The sequence below is a fragment of the Scomber japonicus genome, chromosome 16 (genome assembly GCF_027409825.1).
Source record: "Scomber japonicus isolate fScoJap1 chromosome 16, fScoJap1.pri, whole genome shotgun sequence".
NCBI classification, from domain to species: Eukaryota; Metazoa; Chordata; class Actinopteri; order Scombriformes; family Scombridae; genus Scomber; species Scomber japonicus.
Genome location: NC_070593.1, coordinates 11,981,397 through 11,999,234, shown reverse-complemented (window position 1 = coordinate 11,999,234; position 17,838 = coordinate 11,981,397). Strand labels below are relative to the sequence as shown.

The window sequence follows — 17,838 nt, the reverse complement described above, 5'->3', positions numbered from 1 at the left end:
TCTTGAATTTGTATAAGTATTGCAATGACTGTATTTTACTCTTTCTGTTTTTCCATTTATAAACTTAAACCAATGTCTGTTTTTGCCAGATTAATGAATTTCTTCCTATGAGAAAATAATGTTAATCTTTCAGTGGTTATTGTTTTCTTTCTGACATGAAACATAATATAGGTTAACTCATTTTACAGCTAGCTCAGTTTAGTCTTTTGTGAATGGAGTTATTGATCTAGCTCATTTTTTTTACTTTTGGTCTACCTCTTGTTCATGCAATCACGTTGGTTTTTAGATTTTACACACACGACTGAATTTAATGGTGAATAGTTTTCAGCTTTAGAATCACTAAAAACTTTATGGCAATCTGCTATTTGCACTAAAATCACATGCATAGTGAGTGCGGGAAAGGAGCTAAAAGTAAAGTCAAATTTAAGCACCCCAGGATAGTACAACTACCTCAACATTATTGTTCAGTAAAGCCAGTAAATCCCACTAAAGCTCTTACTCACATCACTCTAATGGCATGTTGTAGTCCAGTACACTTAAAATATCACCAGCAGCCAAGATGATTCATTATAGCAGAACACAGAAATGAAATGGGGGGAGCTTGTGTTTTTATTTTTTTTAAATGTTTTAATGAATCACCAAACTAAGAAGGAGCAATTGTAGATTTTCTCTGTATATCCATAAATATCACTGAATGTATGTGTGTGTGTGTGTGTGTGTGTGTGTGTGTGTGTGTGTTTGTCTGAAAGGATAACATAATATTCTGCTGTATCATTTTCCAGCAGCGTAATAGTTATATAAATCTTGAAGGCTGTCCTGCCCCAGACTGAGGTTCACTTTCAGTTTGAGGAATGCTGTCCCTGACTTGTTGCCATGTAGGTCTTTGTACATGCGTGTTGCGGGCACAGCATATTTGCAGTGTACTCCAGAAGTTGCAGAGTCATGTTGGTTGGTGCACGCATTCCTCTCCACCAGTAGCCTACAGCTTCTGGAAGTGTGCCCGCAGCGGCGCAGAGCAGCAGCAGCGACACTCTCACAGCAAAAGAACAACTTGAGTGTGGAGAGAATGACACTTCCTCTGCTTTTCTGACTGGACATGGCCACTTATGGTTCAACAAGTCGCACCTGAGCTCTCCGAGGTGGTTTCTGTGGTAACCGTGGAGCCGTGGAGCCGTGTCCCCGGTGCGACGTGGAGTTAAACAGCCGCGTTTGAGGTGTTGTGCTCGGTGAGTGAATTTTAAAGCAGTTTAAAAAGTGTCCCTGCACGTTTCTCACGCTCAGTGGGTGGACGCGCCCTTTTGAAACAAATCACTCGTGTATTTGTGGTTGAGTAGCACTCGTGACATATGTCGTGTTGTTACTTCTTTGAGCGGGCAATAAGCCTGTACAGGATACTCAGCCTGTTTATTATTTGTCGTCGAGCATTCACTTTATTTCCTCAGTAGTGCGCAGACTCCTAAAAGGGAATTGAAACTTATCAGGCATTTATATACAGAAGACTGAGAGTGGCTTAACTTGAGTTTCTGGTGTGATTGTTTGTAACTGAAGCATTTGAAATGTTTCTGAAATATCCTCATGGGAAAAATAAGTACCTGAAGGCTGCAATGAGGACTGCAGTTAACTAACAATTTGTATAATCTGCCGATTTACCGATTAATTGATTTGGTCTAAAATGTCAAAGAATGGTGACAATGATATAATAAGGTTCACTTCAGCAGATTCGTTCATATAAAAATGCATCTCGAAGTTGTAGCAAATAAAAATTAAAAGGGCAGGCAATTTTATAAAATAAAATAAAATAAAATATTGAAATCATTTGTAAACATACCCATTACAATTTTCCAGAGCTCAAGGTATCATTGTCAAATTAATCTAAAAAACAATCCAAAATATATTTAATTTCCATGATACAAATCAGAGAAAAATGGCAAGTCCTCACATTTGAGAAGCTTAGATGATCAATTATTAGACACATCATGCTTGAAAAATTGTCCTAAACTGGTTTTCACAAATTTCCACGTAGTTAAACATTTAATTGAGAAAATAATTGGCACAATAAATAATCCTTAGTTGTAGCCTATCCCTAGAATGAATTCAGTATCAAATACAAAACACACTGCAAAGCCTTAATGGAGTAATATGAGATTATTTGTTGGGTTGCAAAAGTCAATACATCATCAGTCATCAGTTCAATGTAGGGCTGGACAATATGTCAATATTATATCGATACTGTGAGATTAGGTTTTTTTTATCGTAATATCCTCATATGGCATAAGTGTAATCTTTTCCTCATTTTAAAGGCTGCATCACAGTAAACTATTTGTCAAAAGTCTCATTGGGTAAATATTTTGTGAAAGCACCAATAGTCATCTCTACATTACTGTTGCAGCATCTTTGATATTGAGATATTTAATTTCACATTTGATATTTGTACAGGTCGCCCAGCCCTAGTTCAATGTGTGCCCAAATGTTTAAGTGCACATACTTTAAACCAGAGTTTCTGTATTTTGTGATGAATAGGCAAAGTGCATATTTAGTGTTGTTGACTGCCATGATGGGCAGCATTGGGCAATCCTATTTCTTCTTGAGTTGTTTCTCAATTAGTCTGATGTATAGAGAGGAGGCTTTTTAACTTCTCAAATATCATCACCTGAAGGTTACCAGTCAGTATTTCTAAATATGAGCAAGATCTTTTAGTTTGTTATGCAAGGCTTGAGTTGTGTGCTGTTGTGTTCATTTTACTGTCTCTTTTTCAATGCAAATGAAGAAGCACCATTATCATCAGCAACCTTTGACCTTAGTCAGCTGTAATTGCAGTTAAAAGATGACATGGCATAAGAGTTTGTGTCACCACCGTGCACGACTCATGTGGTCATTCCAGCTCCAGCTCAGCACTTTTAGTCAACGTTTTTCTAAGGTTGAGCAAGAGTGTCTTCACTCTTTTTTTTTACCCTGTTGTACATTGTATGTTCAGGTCAAAGCTGACTGTACATGCTGTCCTGCCTCCAACCTGCCAGCAGAAACTACCTGTAAATGGTTAACTCTCTGTGTCTCTCTTGTTTTGTCTAATGAGTTCTGAACTAAACCTGTGAATTATGGACCATATTTTGTACTCCTTAACACACAGTCTGCCAAAAACAATGAGGTACTGTGCAAATATTTCTGTCTTAAAAGTACAAATGCCTTCTTATGAATACCACGAATCTCCTTTTTTTAAATAACTCCATGCATCTCCTTCCTCTCACTTCAAAACAGCCATTTAAGAAATAGATTTGACATAACCAAACAGTGCTACCATCCGTGGTGTTACTAGTAAGGACTTTGGTCCAACAGTCATTTAGAAACATGGTTATGCTCAATAAACCTGCAGAGCTAGCATCACAGTGTTACTGCAGGCTTGAGCAATGCTTTATATAGCAGCCAAGTTCTGCACACTGTGTTTACACAGTAATTCACTGTTAACCCCTTTTAAAGCTTGAGCGGGATAGTAGGACAGATTGATATATCCATGCACAATGGGCCTTTATGAAAAACTAATGACTCTCTTCCTCCTTCTTTTATTGCTTCCTTGAAACAATCTCTCCCTCCGATACCTTCCTTCATCTGAATCTGGAGTCCAAGAGAAGAATCCTTAAATGTCTCTCCCCTTCCATTTTGTTTTTCTCTCTCTTGCTCACTCTATGTTGCCCTCAAAATCTCTTTTTCTCTGTACCACTCTCCCTCCCTTTCCGTCTCACTCTTTTGGTCATATGACCAGCACACAGGCTGACTGTAGAGTGAGAGGTGAGGGAGCTTGAGGCTGAACAGATTTGATTGTGCAACCAAACCAGTAATAACATTCTTTTGCTTTGCACAGTGGAATAGAAAAAACCCACCACCAAATTGCCCAGTGCTGCAAGTATTAATGTAGTTTTGCCACTTGTTGGATCAGTGTTTGTCCCTTTTCATGCTAAAAATGGATCTACTGGATACATTTCTATTGATCAAAATGGTTGTTGCACAGATAAATGAGCTGTAGCTAACAGGCAGCATTGCAGAATTCTTTCATTGCTCTCCAGCTCAAGAGCTGATTTGTTCTGCTTCGAGCTGTCGCAGCGAGTGACACTTGGAATGTAGAGACTTCATGTTTGTAGGATATGCAGTTGGTTTGGGTTTGCTGCGTTGTGTAAAGAGACCCAACACAACTCAGAAGTATGTCAACAGTTTATATTTGAGCATTTCTAGGTATTTTTCCAAAAGCGTCAATCTAGAGCTTGCATGAAAGTTTATTGGCAACTGTTTTGATAATTTCATAATCATTTTTCAAACAATTATGACAAATATTTGAGGGTTCCAACTTCTCCAGTTTAAAGATGTCTAGCTACTCCAGTTGGATATAACAAGACGGCAGATTAATCACTAATGAAAATAATCGTTGTGGTCTTGTAACAATAAAAAAGAAGTCGTGTAGGTCTAAGTGAATTAAAGAATGTTTTATTTCATTGCTCTTTTTAACTCTAATCAAGATCCTGTAACAGAGACTGGCTGTGTTTATGTGTCTGTCAGACCTTTTTATTCTGACCTCCTCTATTTTCTGGAAGCAGCTTGATAGTTTGAGATATAATGCTTAAAGCTAAGAACTTTCCTTTTCTTTCAGTAGTAGAGCTTGACCATTAGCTCGTCACCAGGCCCAAACCGACTTTTTTAGTTTTGAGCGGTGATTCACAATGAAAACCTGCTGAATTCAGTGGAACGTTTCTTTACTTGTAATGTGATAGATAATATTCATTTATGATAAGGAAGTTTGTTTTCAGTTAATTAGAGCTCAACCACATTGTCTTTGGTGAATGGAAACAAAGTTTTTCCCACTGATATCAAAATACATATCTCTTCCTGTCTTTGTTCATATTTCTCTGTTAGCTACTATGACTCACAAGTAGTGACGTGTGGTATTGTATGTCCAGTGTGATCAGCTACTTACACAAAGTCTCATTTGATTGGGTGAACTGTTGTAAATACCTATGAGTACATTATGAGCAAATATTTGAGACTATTTCAATATTAACAGTAAACGTAATTATGTAAAAATATTGATTTTATCACATATTTGGCATACAATAACAGATAAATAAGCAATGAACACAGGGACACAGGATTAAAAGTAGGGTCTTAACATTTTGAGTTTTACAAGTAGTATCTTTATTGGTGGAAAGGCTGCAGAAGCGTCATCGGAATTCCGTTGGCATAGATTCCACGTGAGCTGCTTATCACAAATATATCAGTGTCTGCTCTTATCTGGCCAATAAGTTACAAGAAATTGCAGTACAGAAATGGCAAAGATAAGTTAAGTTACAAGGTGTCTTTATTATCTGTCTAGAATATGAAACTAAACCTAGGAGACCCAGGAGTTAGCTTAAAGACTGGAAATGGGGGGAGACAGCTGGCTACAGACTAAACAAATCTGCTGTTGCGTTAATTAAACCCCATGTTTTCAGTCTTTATGCAAAGCTAAGCAAACCGTCTCCTGGGTAAACTGGAAACGGGAACTGCAAATTTAAGAGTAAATCTAATCTTCTCATCTTACTCTTGGCTAGAAAACAAATAAGCATACTTCCCAAAATACAAAACTATCCTTATTCCTAACAAAATATCAAACACTTGATTGTTTGATCGTTGTTGCTTTCGTTTTAAGTTTCGGCCTCAAAAGGTGTTGAACTTGTATAGAAGGGCTTATTAATTGACCAGTGTCCAATGAGACACTTAATTAGTGCTTTATTAGAGACAGGTGCCCCATTTAAACACATATAATTATGTTAAACTGACATTAGGTGCTTATATCATGCCGTTTACTGGTCCCTGAATGTAATGATAAAGATCTTTAATGAAACTGTCAGAAACCTTTTTCAAGTCACTCATTCTGATTATGTACGTACATTTTTGTAATGAAGGGTTATCAGCATTGAATTTAGTTAAGATAGTCAGTCAAACAGGTTCCCGTCGGTACAGAGATGAGCTGGAGGACAGTAGGGAGTGGTTTTATTACCTGCTCAGATAATAAGTAAGAACACAGAAGTGAATGTGACTCAGAGAAACAGTGGAGTTGGTCAGCGACAGCTTCTGGTGTCTGTTAGGGAATCATTCATACCTTCTGTTACTTTAAATAGTGTGAACTCTTCTTATATGTAGCAGCCTGCTGCTGTCTGCATAATCTCAGTCACTCCTCTGTGAGTCATACTTAGTGTGACTGCTCCACCAAACGGTATATATCGAGCTTGTTTTGAAGGGGATTGAGGACCAACTCTTTGAGGTAGCTGTGACACTGGCCTTATTAAAATGTCTAGTAGTTTTCTAAATGCTCAATACTTGGAACAACGATTGGCCTGTAATCACATGCCCCAACCCGTCTTCATAGATGCTACACTAGCTTATACATGTATGGATGTACATGATTGATTATCTGTTATATATTTTTGTATGTTTTATACATTTTTGATTTTTTTTTTTCTGCTATTCATTTTAATGTGATTAATTTTATTGCTGGAGTTTTGACCTCTTTAGACTAAATGCACATCATGTCAAAATGATGAATGTCACACTGTTAATGTTTTTTGTTTATAAACTTTTGCCTCTCTTGATCATGATTAGTGTTCATGTTGCGACAGACAAAAAATAAATCCACAGTCAATTTTTTAAAAATGTTAATTAAAAATTATCCATCAACATGTTGAATATGAAAATCTTTTATGTGTCGAAGTTATTCAAGATAGTCTTTCCCCCAAATAAACCACACTAAAATAAACAGTTACCATTTCCTCTGGCAATAGCTGAGGCATAGAGTACTTTAACAAAATGTGCCTTTTCTGTTCCAGCTGTAAGGAAGTGAAACCTTGAGTGTGTGAAACTCACACATACACAAGGGGAAAACAATATATTCACATGAGATGAGATTTTAATCCTGTAAGCATTTCTTTCAACCACTAAAAGTCTCTTATCTTTATTAGATTACTCTGTTTTGTTTTTTATCTGTGCAGGATAAATACAGCAACAGACGGAATTAAAGAAATCCCTGCAAGGATACGTCAGATTTTGCAGTTACACGCATTTGCCGACCACTTCCCCTTCATCTGTGGAACACTAGATTGCAGAGGACTCACTGAGATGTCAGAATGGATGACTTTCAAAACCCTGAAACCTGTAAAATATGGACCAACAGCCATTTAATGATCATGATTTGACGAGTGCTTTTGGAACTGTGTGATCCTGATACAAATGCTCTCAGTCATGTTGGAGCCTGGATCTGTGGATGAGGGAGTATTATGTGGTTCGCCATCAGCCTGCAAGTTTGTTTTTCTGCCGTGTTTGCACAGAGAGACATATGACCTTAACTTAATGTATGCAGCAACCCAGTTTTTCGTCTGGAGTGCTGGTTCTGCCTGCTGCCTGCAGCCGGGATCCCCAATGGATAGTAAAGTTACATTGTTCACATCCTTAATTTCTTGTGACATGTCTGAGTAGATTTTTGTGTTCAGTTTGAGGAAAAATGGAGGAACTAAGGACATTTTCTCACTGGAGCCTTTACATTAATGAAGTTAAGATCAAAGGAATTTCCTCTGTTTAAAATTTTACCCCAATGGGATAAGAACTGACAAAAACTGAACTGTTGAAGACTGTAAGACTGAACAGTTAATTACTGAAACAATCTGGACTACTCCTCATCCTGGGTCCCAGAATGCATTGCCCAATGAGAAAGAAACGTCCAACACGTGAGTCTGATTTCTCAGCTATCGCCGTTCCCTCGATGCACGGGTCCGGGTACCTTGACTACACAGTTGAGACCCACGCTTCCAAGTCCATGAAGGTCATGGATGAGTTCAGACGACAGGAAATGCTATGTGACCTGGTGCTACATGTCACATACAAAGAAAGAACAGTGGACTTTAAGGTGAGACCAACTAAGCTAAACTATCAGGAAGCTGTATGTGCCATCTCTCAGGTAGACTTGTGTACATACACATGCAACTTAAACAACTTAAATGCTTTGTTAAAAACTGAAATATTCTTTTTTTGTCCAGTCAACATGAAACTACAAACGTCCTCTGGAACAGTTGTGTTATTTTGTGTATGTGTTTTATCCTCTTTTCTCCTCTTACCTTCCTTTTCTTTTCATGTGTCATTACAGCAATACTATAAAAATTTAGACAATGTTTTTATTGATTGATTACTGATTGGTGGTAAAGGAAACATTTTTTGCTTTTTCACCAAATAGTTCCTGGGAAAGTTTAAAGCTTCATATTTCTTTTTACACTTCATTTTAAATATTTAATCAACAAAATTATCTATTATGTATTCAGTATAATATTTTGACAAACACATATTAACAAACCCGACAAGTGGGCTGTCATTGGCAAAGTTAATGCAGTGTGTCTTTATCTTTTAAAATAATATTTTTTCAGGTGCACAGAGTAGTACTGGCGTCGTGTAGCCCTTACTTCAGAGCCATGTTCACCAGCAGCTTCAAAGAGTGTCGTGCCTCGGAGGTCACCCTGCGTGACGTCTGCCCCCAGGTGGTGGGAAGGCTCATTGACTTTGCCTACACTTCCCACATCACCGTGGGAGAGAAGTGTGTCTTGCATCTTCTTTTGGCTGCAATGAGGTAAACGCGTGTAGGAATGATCATCATGGGTCACTGAAAGTAGATTACCTGATTTATATACTGTAATAATCTCTTCATATTTCAGGATTTACTAGTTTTTTCCTCCTTGCCTGTTCTCTTCTGCAAGGTATCAAATGGAGGATGTGGCCAAAGCATGCTGTGATTTTCTCACTAAGCACCTTGGGCCATCTAATGTCATCGGCATCGCCCGCTTTGCCGAGGAGATCGGCTGTGTAGAGCTGCACCAGCGCAGTCGAGAGTATATTAATACACACTTCAATGAGGTGAGGCGATAGAAAATCAAGTGGACCTACGCATGCAATTCTCAGTATTGCTTTAAAGTTAGTCAAGTCATTCATTTGTTTATTGAAAGCCCCTTATACTTATCACAAAAACATACAGTATGTTAAGCAAATCTGTGACATGCAGTGTATATATATATTTTGCGGTGTGTGTTGGAGTGGAGGTGTTTTTCAGTAGCCTCTAAAATACTCATATGATATTATTCTGACATGGGAAAAAGGAGGAAACCGCTAAAAATGTTGAAATGCATTGTATCAAAATCAGCGACTCTGTACCACTCAGCAATGCTCATGTTCACTACGTCGCCCTCAGACAGCTCCATTGGACACTCATGGTTGTCCCAGTGGTTCCAGGCATAGACCAGGAGAACTCTTTGGTTGTTCTTGTACAGTGCTACACCCATGTGGTTGTTTATGCAGTTATCCATGGCACTGAATCTGAAGTAGATGCTGAAGTATAAAAGTTTTCTCTGTAATTTCTTGCGGATCATCTCTTCACGCTGGCTCATATCATACCAGGTGATAGTTGCACCCCATATCTGACAGCTGAGTTGTTTTGACTTAAAAAATAAAAGAATATCATGATCACAAGTGTAAAATGACCACAGGTCTTTTGCTACTTGTTTTTTAGTAAGTAATCTCTGAGTTTGTTACCTGCCAGCTCATTAGCCTTCCTTTGGTACTGAAGTAAGTGTCTTGGTGATATCCAGCTCTGTTCTCAGATCCTTCGCTAAGTTCTCCTCATCTTTTACCTTACGTTCGTTTGCTGCCTATCAGCCTCAGCTCCTCCACTGTGGCTCTCAGTGCTCCAACCTCAGCACTGATGTCAGACCATGAGGCCATCTCTGCCTGAACCAAAGTCCCTGACAAGCAAAGTGACATGAGCAAAGCTGTAGCACTCTTCATTCTGTCTTCAGATCTTTAAGCATAAATCTCTTGTATGAAAGACTTGGGAAGACACAGTGTTCCTCTCTTTTAAGTGTGAAATAATACTCTTGATGCTGATTGAAAGATGGTGTTACATAGACTGTGGGTAGCCGGCAGTAAGGCAGTAGTACATCTCATTGGTTTGTCTTTTTTATACTGAGTTATTAGGTGTGTTCTTATGTTGTGATGACAAGGAAACTGCACAGCTGCAGGGTTCAGTTTTTAATGGATAACCTGAATCAAACCACTAATCTCTTTAGGACAGATTTGGCACTTTGGCTGCATCACTGTGTTTCTGTCTTCTGGACCTCGCAGCCAGGCGAACTTTCACAGAGATTACAGATATTTCATATTCTTTATTTCATTTCATTTTTAATGATGGAAACCGTCTGTCTGAACGTATCCATTTTTTCTGTCTTAGCAAGTCTTCAAAATCTCTAAATCTAAATCTTCTACATTTCACACTGGACCACCAACTCATGTTAGTCAAAACATAAAAACAACAAACAAAACATCCCTTTGAGGAAAATTAAATCTAAAATGTACACATTACGTACTAAAATATGTCTTTTTCTGAAGGTATTTGTGTGTGCTTCTGTGTTGCTCTGTCCAAGGTGACTAAAGAAGAAGAATTCTTCAGCCTTTCTCACTGCCAGCTGCTGGAGCTCATCAGCCAGGACAGTCTCAAGGTGCTCTGTGAGTCTGAGGTGTGTGACAATTAAAAAATAATTAAAAGTTGGCTGCCAGGCATATAAGGAATATATTTGTGTCAAACATTAAGTCCTATACTGTAAATAGTAAATTTGGTCTGTAATTTAGAGTTATTTTCTTATGTGTCATAGACCATTCATTTCCTCCTAAAAAGATCAGTCATACCCCAAGAAATCTGCACAAGTTCAACTTATCTCAAGAGCGCTTCTAGCTGCACAAAACAAACCACATATTTATGTCTTTGAATACTTTCATGTCAGGTATATAAAGCCTGTACAGACTGGGTCCGCTGGGATTTGGAGGGTCGAGCTCAGTACCTGCATGCCCTCCTGAATGCAGTCCATATCTGCGCCCTGCCTCCCAAGTTCCTAAAGAACCAGCTCCTGTCCTGCCCCATCCTCAGCAAGGTAATTTGCATACCCACATTTTGTTTTTTGTTATGGAAATGCAGAGAGAGATGAAATCAATGTTCACAAAAGATAACTAATAATTTCTATTGGTCTTTTTGAGACACGTTCAAGAAACTTGTAATTTCTTTAATAATCCAATGAATTCAGTCACTTGCTCTTAACAGATTTCCACTCTTCTATTTAACTGCAGGCCAATTCCTGTAAGGATTTCCTTTCTAAAATCTTCCGGGATATGACATTAGGGAAGCTTCCTCCTGCACCACTCCGTGGAACCCAACTCATCTATGTCGCTGGCGGGTACTTATTACATATATCCTCAGCAACATTGTGTTCTTTCATCAATGCATTACCAGTTGCACACAATAGTTTAGGCTAAAGCAGACAGTTCAGGACACATTCATTAATGAGTAGACAATGTAATTGAAATGATTGTCATGCATTTTTATTCTTCTATATATTCTTTACACTTGGTGCCAGTAAGTTCACACTTAGAGATATACATGTCCATGAGCTGGCTTAGCAAGTTAGTACTGCATCATATTGGCATGTTGATAATGTTAGATGCATAGTGCCTCATGGATTCATCACAAATGCAAACAGGGTGTACGGTGTGTTCCTGGTCCAACTAATACTGAGAACAGTAGATATGAGTAAAATCCATCCATGCAGCATACTTGTATCAGCATGATAAATTATAATAAGTGTATGTTGTCCTCGTTGTGTGGGTCTTTGTCTATAAGAGCATATACTGTATACTTTTTTTTAATGTGTCTTATTGAAGTTGTAGACAAACTGTATTCTCTGTAGGAGCTCTATTATGGGATGGGCCTTCATCTGATGCAAATTGTAGCGGTCTTCCTGTATTGTCTGAATTACTTGCTAAGACACAGTTCTCCTTTTTTGTGAGCTCTTAAAGAACACTCCTGATGTCAATCAAAAATAGAGTTACATAGACTGCAGGTAGCAGACAGTAAGTCACCTCTAAGGCTTAGAAACTACAGAGCATTACATCTTCGAGTGGTTTTGTGTATTCCTAATTGGTTACACCTTAGCAGCACATCTTATTGGTTAGTGCTCTCTTACTATACTTATACTAACTATATAACATTACATACTATGATGCTATGTTGTGATAATAGTACAAACAGCACATCAGAAGTGGTTAATGGTGACTTGACACTTTGGTACTTTTTTGTCAGTACTCTGCATATCCTCTCTTTTTCTCTGTCTCTCCTTCTACTCACTCACTCTGACTTATCTCTGTTCAGATACCGGCAGCATTCACTGGCTTCCATGGAGGCTTATGATCCCAGGAGGAATGTCTGGATAAAACTGGCTGACATGGACACTCCGTGCAGTGGCCTCGGAGCTTGCGCACTCTTTGGACTGCTCTACACTGTACGTTGGCCAAAAACGTCAAACCAGCAGTCATGTGATGGCTTCAGTGAGATAAAAATATAACAACATAGTTTGACAGTCCGAGATTAGGCATGATGCAATATATTACAACACAATGATATGAGATAGGCAAAAGTAGTAATATTATTGGTCTAGTTTTGCGCCTTTGTACTGGCATATGTCAATATAAATTTGATAATGCCTCTTTTTGTAAATGCAGGTTGGTGGCAGGAACCTGTCGCTTCAAAACAACACTGAGTCCAGCGCCCTCTGCTGCTACAACCCCATGACCAACCAGTGGAGCCAGCGGGCCTCCCTCAATATCCCCAGGAACAGAGTCGGGGTAGGCGTGGTGGACAGCTGCATCTATGCTGTAGGAGGTTCCCAGGGCTCCACACATCACAACACGGTGGAGAGGTGAGACATCTCAGAGGTTTTTTTTAGGATTTATTTATTTAACTTGGCACTCGAGAAGTAATTCGATTTTAATGACTTATTTTACTGGGATGAATGTAATGAGCACGGATTTTCTTTCCTTCACACACATTCTTAGATCAAGTGCAGTTTACCCCAATCTAAGTATGGATAATAACTTGAGAGTCGGGAAATGAATAGCTGCCATTCAACCTAAAGAGCAGTCGAGAAGTTCACAGGTACTCCTCTTAGCCTAATTAGACAACAACACACGCTCTTTCAAGACATGTTGAGACACACTTCCCAGGAATGTCGATCCTGTTGGGAATGCTTCACATCTCGTTGCTGCAACCACCAAAGAGGGAGGAGTTTTAATGCTGTTATAAATCAGTGTCAATCAATTAATAACACATCTGAGAAATCACAATTCTTTTGATGCTATTAGCTTTTTGTTTTATATCAAAAGAACTGTGCATCAAATGCGACCTTAATCCCTTTTTATATTCACATGTATAGATTTCTAAAACATGTTGGTCTCAAGAGAATTATTAGAGCTCATCAGGCAGCACTTGGAAGTCTTTTTTATGAGAAGCTGCTAAAGACTGTATAATGAAAGCTGATAAAACTATTGAAATGAAAACTCAATGTGAGACACATTAGAGGAGATTAGAGCATTTACAGTAATAATGGTTGGCAGAAAAGGCTCTGCTCCTGAGGATGCTTCCCAGAAGAATCCAAGCAACATGTAAGAGATCACTGAAATGTGCATTGCTGCATGTCCCTGTAGATGCACATGCCATCATTTTAGGGTTCAGAGCACAGGCTCAGTGTCAGGACAGTGACCCAATAAGTGACTTGGATTTAGTGCCTTTCTCAAGGACACTTTGCTACCGTTGGAAGGTGGGTGATGTAATACCAGAAACCTTCCTATCCACAGTTTACAGCTGGAATACACACAGTGCGAAGGATTGAGGCAACAACCTTTTAATCATTAACCAGTCAGTGAACCTGCTGTCCAACCTTCCTCATCATGTTTCAGGTCTGTGTTGTGGTTGTTTTACCCTTCAGTATTTGACAATAACGAATAATATTGTGTATTTTTGTTATTGTCAGCAAATCCCATTAAAAGACCAAAAGCAGCAATGCGTTATCCTGTTAGAAGTCTAACAAGCCTACTGTTCCTACTCATTATATTAATCTTTAAAATGGGTCATGAATGTATACTTAAGTCTTTTTTTAAGACTACAGCTGGGAATTAAATTTTATTTGGAAACTTTGCTTAAACAAGAGCTTATAGTATTTTCAGTAAGGTCTATTTTCAGCTGTTGATTTGGTGCTCTAGTAAGTATTTACAGCAGCAGGACAAAGTGTATCAGATCAACTCAACATAAATGTTCATCATAATGAAGGCTGGTTTATGTGTTTTTAATAGATTTAGACAACAATGGAGGTTTAGGTTAGAGGATATACAGTTTCAGTCTATACAAGCAGTACTTGTTAGTAAGCTCAATTCAGTGTTTTGTTTTTCTTTTTACGGGATTCATTGATAATGGATAAATATAGAATATCAACAGACTTGCGTATCATGTGGGAAGACATCTGGCTTCCAGCAGGATGAGATAAATTTGACCTTAGACCTGTAAGCCCCTATTTTCTCTACAAATATGGTCATGGAGTCTGTCAGTCTACAGAATCATGTGGACTTACGTGTCTCTGTCTACTCTCACTGGTGTTACAACCTCTTTGGCTTCAAGTAAACCTCGTCAATTGTTGCCAAACATGGTTGCCAGCTTAACCTAATCCACTTAAAGTTGACTGGCTCGTGTAGATTGAGAGGGTTGATGCACATGGCCCCGCCTCCCTGAAACCGCATAGTTCAAATAGAGGTTTCACAGAATTGGTGCACTAATTGGTTATTTTAATTGTCACAAAAAAAACCCTTAACATATTAAGACTATATGACTACAAGCATTGCACTGCTGTTTGGTTCGCAGGTGGGATCCAGAGTCTAATCGCTGGTCCTTTGTTTGCCCGATGTCGGTGGCTCGTCTGGGTGCCGGGGTGGCAGCATGTGGGGGGGCTCTGTATGTGGTCGGGGGCTTTGATGGGCAAAACCGCTGGAACACTGCTGAGAAATACCAGGCTGACACTAACACCTGGCAACAACTGGCTCCCATGAGTACTGTACGCAGCGGATTAGGTGAGTGTTGTGTATACATCTGTCTTCATGAAAGCCATTTTGAGAATTTAACAAACTAAATTTTTGCTGTGTGTGTTTTGATCTCTCTGTCATTCTTTGCAGGGTTAGTATGCGTCAACTCTTACCTGTATGCTATAGGGGGCTATGATGGACGGAGCCAGCTGAGCTCTGTGGAGCGTTACAATATAGCCAGGAACATTTGGGAGCCCAGAGCCTCCATGCAGTACTGTCGCAGTGCACACGGAGTCACAGTCCACCAGGGATGCATCTTTGTGCTAGGTCAGTTACATCACTAATCTAACATCATAAAAGTGTTAAAGCTATCCTTACCTTTGTTACATTTGTACACATGTTTAGGTTAAAATGCTATTAATAAGGTAATGGCACTTTAAAATGTTAGAGAGATCCACCAGGCATAGAAACTCATCATTATTCCATTCTCATATGGTTCTGTGAAAACTCTGACCAATCATATCATTCGGACCGCTTCCGCATTATGTAATCACGCGCGGACCCCCACCCGGAAGAGAATCTGTTGTGGATCTACAGCATTATAATACATCCATGATCCACGGAGATAAACAGTATTATAATTAATTATAATCTGATAATTATATCAGAACATTTTATTGTAGTGCGCATTCGCGGAGGGGGAGTGTGGGGGTGGGACATAGGAGGGAGGAGGGGTTGTTGCTGTTCAAGTTTTTTCAAAGTGCTGTGTAAAATGCAAGAAAGGTAAGAGTCGCTTTAAAAGTCCTTTTTAAAAAATCACACATTTTTAAAAAATCAGCTACTTACTATAAGACTGTGCTTCTGTCACTGTTTAAAGTGGGAAGGACTTAGTTGGAAAAAGGTGATGTTAAACTCTCAATGGTTTTAGGTTGATTTGAACATCCTCTGACTCTCCAACCTCCTGCATTCAGATGAGCTAATGTCTGAGTTGTTAAAAATGTTGATACATTCATCTGAGTCACCTTGAATTTTTACTGAACACTCAGATCAATGAGTTTAAGCAGCAGTGAGTTTTTGTGCCTTAAGTTTTGCCTCTCAGGAAGCTTTATGCGGCCTGAGAAAAATACCTGCACATACTTAACAGGACAGAAAAATTTTACTTCCAGCTATGTTTTTCATGTTAAAAGCATTTCTTTTTACAGGAAATCTTGTCCTAAAAAGAAACGAGAACTGAACATAAGTTTTGTTTTTTTTAATCACATCATAGTACGGAGCTCTTTGTATCTCATTTTAGAAAATGTTTATGCATGTTGAAGCATTAATAATACAGACTTGTTAAGTAATTAATTCTGATGAATTAGTAAGCGGTCAGGTCAGGAGGTGGCCCGTGAGATCTTGCACTGCACTGTTTTATTTCCAATGAAGCACAATGGTTCAGTGTTGTTTAATTAAATGGAGTATGTAAGGTTCAAATGTTAAGAGTAAACAGATAAGAAGCAGGCAAATGAAATGTCAGGTCCAGAAGTAACAGCATTAGTAATTACATCAACCAAGAAGTAAAATTTGTCTTTTTAAAAATATAATTTTACTAATACATTTATAGGTTGAAAAATTAATTAAAGAGAATAATTGAATTTAATTATTAATTTACTCAATTGTTCAACATTTCCCTAATTGGTTTATTAATAGATTCATTAACTGTGTTGTGTGTGTTTGTGTGTGTGTCTGTCGTCTATTCAGGGGGTTTTAACCAGCATGACTTCCTGTCCAGCGTGGAGTGTTACTGTCCAGAAAGAAACGAATGGACCTGCGTCACCAACATGACAGTTGGACGCAGCGGCATAGGAGTCGCTGTTACCATGGAGCCTTGCCCTGGCAACCTACCCGAAGAAGAGGAGGATGAAGACGGAGCCACATAGGATGAGAACGAAGTCTTTTGAAGTCTGAAGTGTTGAATGCAGTTCGAAGTGATGCTGCTTTTTAAGAGAGGGTTAAGTGCATTAAAAAAAACATTCCAATACAAAACCCCTCACACATCCCGCCTGCAAGGATCTCACTTGTGTCGCACCGTGAGGTACTGCAGGTAGAGTTTGTATGAAAATGGACGTGTTGACGTGGCAGAGTATTCCTACATCGACCAGGGGATGAAGCGATACAGAAAAAAACTGGCACATTGCAGTGACCTCGCAATGAACAAGGTGCTACAGATATAATCTCTAATAAAACTTCTATTTAATTGAATATTGTTTGTTATCTTGCAAATTTCCACGTCTGAAAGTAAACTATGAATACCCTTCAGTATCCTAGTGTTTAATTCCTCTCAGTATGTATCTCTACCTCTAGCTGTGTCTCCCTGTCTAAATGAGCACTTTTCTGATGTGTTTTCTTCATTTGTGCCAATATAGTTTCACCAGGAACTGCCAATTTTTTTTGGATTTCATTTGTGATTTTTATTTTATTTTATTTTTGTGAATTCACTTTCTTGACATAAAGTTAATCAAATAAGCTTTACTCCTGCACCGTATTTTCATCATTATGATTCTTTCATATGCACTGATGTAAGTAAAGGCAAATGTGTCTTTCTGACCTCTTGTGATCTCAGTTATTTGGATGCCTCCAATATGTGGCCTCAATATGTAACAGCACATACACAACCACTAGATGGTGGAATAAGTCCAAAAACAGCTGCACACTGCAACATAAAATTTCAGTTTTTTCTTTTCTTTTACTATGTATAAGAACCCTTGCAGAACTCCCACTATACTGACAGCATAAAACATCATGAAAAAAGACAACAAAATAATATAAATATGGAACATGCACACTATGCTGGTGTTATGAAAACTGATCTGAAGAGTAGTTCTTCATGTTTCATCTATAAGGAAACATGGA

The 17,838-nt window shown here is 38.6% G+C and overlaps 1 protein-coding gene across 1 annotated transcript; it reads left to right on the top strand.

Annotated features, from left to right (window-relative positions):
* The first annotated feature begins 999 nt into the window (after positions 1-999).
* Positions 1,000-17,457, top strand: keap1a (kelch-like ECH-associated protein 1a). Its single transcript, XM_053335571.1, has 12 exons — positions 1,000-1,226; positions 7,011-7,921; positions 8,433-8,632; positions 8,760-8,916; positions 10,476-10,568; positions 10,833-10,979; positions 11,173-11,279; positions 12,251-12,380; positions 12,601-12,797; positions 14,789-14,994; positions 15,097-15,273; positions 16,687-17,457. The coding sequence occupies exons 2-12, from the start codon at positions 7,709-7,711 to the stop codon at positions 16,863-16,865; spliced, it is 1,806 nt and encodes a 601-aa protein (XP_053191546.1). The 5' UTR covers positions 1,000-1,226; positions 7,011-7,708; the 3' UTR covers positions 16,866-17,457.
* Positions 17,458-17,838: the final 381 nt, after the last annotated feature.